Here is a 6,391-nt window from a genome sequence, read left to right as displayed (position 1 = left end):
ACATAAACATAACATAACATAACAACATAATATAACATAACATATGACATGACATAATATAATATAATATAACATAAATATAACATGACATGACATAATATAATATAACATAAACATAACATGACATAATATGACATGACATGACATATAATATAATATAACATAATATAACATAACATAACATAACATAACATATGACGACATGACATGAATGACATAATATAATATAACATAAACATAACATAATATGACATGACATGACATGACATGACATAATATAATATAACATAAACATAATATAACATAAACAACATAATATAACATAAACATAACATAATATAACATAAACATAACATAACATAAACATGACATAATATAACATAAACATGACATGACATGACATAAACATAAATATAATATAATATAATATAATATAACAAACATAACATAACATAATATAACAACATAACATAACATAACATAATATAATATAACATAAACATAACATAATATGACATGACATAATATAACATAACATAATATAATATAATATAATACCAGTTAGCATCAAGCAGCATAACAGACTGTTTAATTATGAGCTTGCAGTGAAGTAACGTTAGCGCTCCGGTGCTTTTCATTTGAAAGTTGCTGCTGATGTCATTTGTTTTGCTCTGTACCGGAAGCGCTGCTGTGACATCACGGGGAAACTCAGCTGGACGATCAGAAAACAAACATACTGCAACATCTTCATCACAGTCATCACCATTATCACAGAGTGACTGTTGTCATCTCACTGCAACGGGCTTCTTTAAACCGTCCGATTATTTCCGGTAAGTGTTGCAGATATCACACAACCTCATGCACTAACTCATAACATCTACTGTACTGTAAGTTTATATAACGACCACACACTGCTGGCAGCTGAATAAATCACACCTTTTTGTTCGCATCTTTTTCATTACCGTATTGTTTATTTGCACTTTCTGCTAATATCCTTTTTATTGGAAGAATAAACATAGGCCACTACAGCTAAATGATGTTAACATTATGTACAAATATAAAGGTAAGAGACATGGTGTCAATCATAGTTTGTCTGTTTATTTTGAGTACAAACTTAACATTGCCCTTAAAATTGTATTGTTTTTTATTTGTTATTATTTATAGTAATTCACATATCATTTTAACCTAGTTCTTGTTTTTCTGTGGTTGTAAAACGTGACAGACAGGACTTTGTTTCCTGTCAATCAAAGTATGTCTTCTTCCTGTTGTCACTGTGGTGTTATATATGCTTGTCATATTTACTTTGCATGATGATTAATAGCAGTTGATGACTCACACAGGGTGGGGAAAGCTGTCAGGTTTTGTGTGTATTTACTCATTTCTCTCCTTGTTCTTTCATTTAGCAGCAGTGTGGAACTTCGCACAAAAATGTGAGAAGGTTCACTTTCTGTTTGCATTTTTATATCAAGATGGCTGATGATTTGGTCTCCTGCGCGGCTGGAGAGGCTGGAGGAGCCATTCACTCCGCCCAGCCCTGTGCCAAGCAGAAATACCGCAGTAATGCCCATTCACAGGGACTGTTAGACGGGCTCCTGATGCTGCGACAAGGAGGGATTCTGTTTGATGTGGTGCTCTTGGTAGAAGGAAAGGCCATTCAGGCTCACCGCATTCTCCTGGCGGCCTCATGTGACTACTTCAGGCATGTCTGACACTCCTGAAATGTTTAGGGATGATAAGATTTTTTAAATGTTTTAAAAGAAGTCTCTAATGCTCACCAAGGCTGCATTTATTTCATCAAAAGTACTGTTAGAACAGTAATATTGTGAATTATTATTATTACAACTCTTTTGTATTTTAAAATGTCATTTATTCCTGTGACGCAAAGCTGAATTTTCAGCATCATTATTAATCCAGTCTTCAGTGTCAGAAATTATTATAATATGCCAATTTGCTGCTCGAGAAACACTTCTAATTATTATTAATGTTGAAGGCAGTTGTGCTGCTTAATATTTTTGCAGATACTGTGATATATTTTTTGATTTGCATGATTTGATGAATATAAAATTCAAAAGAACTAAAAAAAATGATTTTATTATATTAGCCTATTAGTGTCTTTACTGTCACTTATGATCAATTTAATGCACCTATGCTGAATAAAAGGATTAATTTCTTCAAATAAAAAAAGCCTACTGACTTAAATTGTTAATGGTAGAGTATATATGTAAAATAACGTGTATATTTTAGGTGCTGGACACTATTTTAAGTTTTTAAATATTAAATATTTTAGCTTTTTTTTTTTCAACTCACCTAAAATAATCTTACTTTTTTTTTTAATATAGCACTGTGCTGTCACTCCTTGAAATTTCACTTAAACTACCCAATAAATACAGAGAATGCACACATCAATTAAGTTACCAAACATCATAGATGAATAACCACTTTATGTGTCCCCATTTATAGTATATGTATTTATGTGTAATGTGTATCATATATATATATATATATATATATATATATATATAATATGTATATGTGATAAATATGTCATATATAAAAAATATGTAAAAATATGCGATAAATACAAAAAACTATGTTTTTTATGAAAACTGATGTATTCAAGTCATTGTATGTGTGAATTGCATTTGTGGATAAATTAATAACTAATTAATAGTAATGAGTAATGACCTATGTATCACCAATGGTTACTGAGAAGAGTATATTTGAAGAATATTGTAAAACAATTGATTAACTAAATCGTCTTTATTGAACCTGACTCTCTAACACAAAGCACATTGTTTTGTGACAGTGATTTATTATATGTGGATTTCAAAAGATTGAGCTACATGATTATTGTTCCCCCGTACAGTCCTTCTTTTCTCTGTGTTTAGGGGTATGTTTGCCGGAGGTTTGCGGGAGATGCAGCAAACTGAGATCCCCGTCCATGGAGTCACATACACGGCGATGACCAAACTGCTGGACTTCATCTACACCTCCGAGCTGGAGCTGGACCTGGACACGGTACAGGAAGTGCTGTGTGCGGCCACTCTGCTGCAGGTCCAAGATGTGATCGGCTTCTGCTGCGACTTCCTGTTCTCCTGGCTGGATGATGACAACATCCTGGAGGTGGAAAAGCTAGCCGACATCTACGGGCTCAACCAGCTCGGGGAAAAAATTCGCTCATATCTGCTCAAGAACATCCAGACCTTCTCACGTACGCCGGTGTATCGAAAGCTTCCTCCGGAAAAGATCCTCAGTGTGCTTTCCAGCAACGATCTGGAGGTGAACTCCGAGAACGAGGTGTTTGAAGCAGCCCTGCACTACCATTACACTCCTGAACAGGTGGAGAAGCATGAGGTTTGCTTACAGGTGATGATCCTGAGTTCAAAAATATCATTAAAACCTTTCCCACATTTCATCACATTTAATTTTTTTCACAAAATAAGAATGAAGATTTTTCAAATTATAAGTACTACTGTATGTATCGTTGTTTTAGTGTTGTTGAGATACTATTATAGTTTTTATTAATATTTTGCATCAGTTTTTATTTTTAATTTTAGTTAAAGTTTTAGTCATTTTGTTGTGTTTTTGTAATTTTTAGTAGTTTTTTTTTAATGTCTGTATATTTTTTATGAATTTTTTATTTAGATTTGAGTTATTTTAGTACATCAAATTAAACTAAATTGAAATAAGAATCAAGTCAAATTTCTAAACGTAAACGTGAGAGATCAACAACCATCATTGTGACCATCATTTATATTTATTTATGTGGGTCAATGATCTGAATTTTAAATAAAGGGTTTTGAATTATTTATATATATATATATATATATATATACTGTGTGTATATATGTGTGTATATATATATATATTGATTTATTTATTTATTTTATTTATTTATACATTTTTTTGGGGGGGGTGAGGCAGTCTTGAGTTCTTGAGAGAATGTGTAATTTAATTAGCATAAATTAAAGTAAATATCTCTGCATGTGATAAATCTGTTCTCAGATACCAATGATAACAAGAACTTCAGAGTTTGTTTTGCTTAGTTTAGTTTTTTTGTGCAACACGTGATCTAAGCTCAAATCTAATTGGACGGCCAGTTTGATTGCGGAGCGACAGGCAAAAAACTGACACACAGGACGAAAAAAAATCCTCACTTTTTTTGTGACGCGAATGATCGCACCTGGTGTGAATAGACCCTACGGGATCTATTGTTTTGATTCAAAAGCATAATTGTGCCTAACATTCACACGAATTTAGTGTGAAAAGGCCTTAATACTGTTATAACCTGTTTAAACGTGAATACTGTAACCGCACTGCGTGGGGTAAAAATTATGTCATTAACATGAAAAATGTAGAAACAATGGACACATCTATGGGGCAGCATTGAGCAGCAGAAAGCATCACAACAGAGAAAGGAACCTCGAGGTTGATCCAGGTAAATGTGTGCAAATGTATAGGGCCTCCATTGCCTATAATTCACTAAATCCAGCCCTAACAGCATTAAACATCAAACTGTGTGTGTTGCCTGATGAATGCTTTTATATGAGCTCAAATCAGCATGTTTGAGGGTTATGAAGAGCAGGTCTTGGGTGATCTTTATTCATTCTGGATGCCCTGTTAACGGTTTTTAATGTGCATGTCTTTATGGCGATGTCTTCAAGCAGTGGACTCGTCCTCCATGAATCAGCGCTCTGGCCAATTTCTCAACACATTCAGCGAGAGGACGCCCCTTTAAGACACCAAATTAGAGGAGTTGAATTACTGAAATAAATTAACTTTTCCACGACATTCTAATTTATTGAGATGCACCTGTAATTTGGTTCTTTGATTAAAAATTGTAATCTATTGACAGCCCTAATTTATATATATATATATATATATATATATATGATATCAGCTTTAATACATTAAAATAAGAAAAGCAGTCAAATGTTAAAAGTTTGTTGTAATGACAATTTATTTTAAATATCATTTTGCTAATAATCTTCAAACGAGTGGAACAGTATGTTCAAATGATCCATTTAATGTCCAAAAATTTTACTACTTTTTTTTTTCACAAAACTGTTAATTTCTGTCACTGATTTAATGAAACGCCCACAGATGTAGCAGAAAATATCTGGCTCATGTTTGCTTTTTTTTTCTATCACTGGCCATATTCTAACCTTCAAATCAGGATTAGGCGTAAAATAATGTCATACATGTGAAAATCATCTGAGAATTGAACATATTGTGTAACCAGCTCAGAGGAAGATATGAATCGTGTCTTTGTGGCAGTTTTCCAGTGACTAAGGGATAAAAGACTTCTTCACCTTACAAATGGTTGTCATAAGCAAAAATGCTACAAAATTCACATTTTGTGAGAGAATGTGACGTGCTCGAGCAAAACAGGCACTATTTTTGGAATCTGCACCCAAAATTAGCAAGAAATAAATATTAGTCCTTGTGGTATAATAGTCTTTTTGGATGTAATTAGTGATATCTATGACAAATCAACTTTTCCTTCAGGATTCGTTGTGGATGTTGGAAGCAGTGCGGTTCTGTCTGATGGAGAAGCACGTGTTGCAGCGCTTACACAGCCGGTTAAAGCAGTGTCCGCTGCGGGACTCAGTATCCGCTGCTCTGTGTTACCACAGTCAGGAGCTGTGGCAGCCGGTGATGCAAACCCCACTCACTCAGCCTCGCTGCAGCTCCCAGTGCATTGTGGGATTCGGTGGCATGTATTCATCCAGCACACAGGTGGACAATGAAGAGCGCTTCCAGGTGTTCCACCCCTCCTGGGGCGAGTGGCGTAGTCTGGCTGCAGATCGTGCTCCTCGCATGTCCAACATGGGCATCGCGGTGCTCAATGACTTTGTGTACTTGATTGGTGGAGACAAAAACACCAGCGGCTTCCGTGCTGAAACTCGATGCTGGAGGTAAGTGATGCTGAATATTAATGTGTATTATGTTTTTACAGATGTCGAAGTGCAACTATGAATCTAGAACAATTGTTAGAAGAACATCGCTTGTAGAATGAAGAATTTTGGTCTTGCTTTACTTTTAACAAATTTCTTATTTTATTGAATTATGATTCCTTGTTTTCAAAATTATGACATACTTTTATTTTGTTTATTGTGTAATACATTTTAATGCATTTCATTTTTGTTTTGTTTAATTATAAATAAACTGGTAACTCTTTCTTTCTTTATTTCTTTATTTATTGTTACACGTTACATGCACTTACTATTACAATAACAATTAATTATGCATAATTACATGCATGTAACCCTAAACCTAATCCTAACCATATAGTAAGTGCATGTAGTTAATATTACTCAGTACTTAAATGTATAATTTCACAGTAACAATGACACCTTAAAATAAAGTGTAACCAATAAATTTATATATA

At 33.8% G+C, this 6,391-nt stretch overlaps 1 protein-coding gene across 3 annotated transcripts in view; it reads left to right on the top strand.

The window, feature by feature from the left end:
• The first annotated feature begins 623 nt into the window (after positions 1–623).
• The window catches only part of LOC107698116 (kelch-like protein 22), a 14,113-nt gene continuing 8,345 nt past the window's right edge, over positions 624–6,391 (top strand). Inside the window, exons 1-4 of one of the 3 annotated variants that reach the window (XM_016499038.1) lie at positions 624–830; positions 1,470–1,699; positions 2,889–3,366; positions 5,509–5,918. In XM_016499038.1, the coding sequence (XP_016354524.1) occupies positions 1,470–1,699; positions 2,889–3,366; positions 5,509–5,918 (1,118 nt within the window). In that variant the 5' untranslated portion in view covers positions 624–830. Of the gene's footprint in view, positions 831–1,403; positions 1,700–2,888; positions 3,367–5,508; positions 5,919–6,391 lie in introns of all 3 variants that reach the window. The other 2 variants (XM_016499037.1, XM_016499036.1) reach the window with 2 other exon arrangements.

This window comes from Sinocyclocheilus anshuiensis, unplaced genomic scaffold, assembly GCF_001515605.1.
Source record: "Sinocyclocheilus anshuiensis isolate Anshui unplaced genomic scaffold, SAMN03320099.WGS_v1.1 scaffold1163, whole genome shotgun sequence".
NCBI lineage: Eukaryota > Metazoa > Chordata > Actinopteri > Cypriniformes > Cyprinidae > Sinocyclocheilus > Sinocyclocheilus anshuiensis.
Note: the sequence above shows the minus strand (reverse complement) of the source record. Positions and strands in the feature narration are given on the sequence as shown.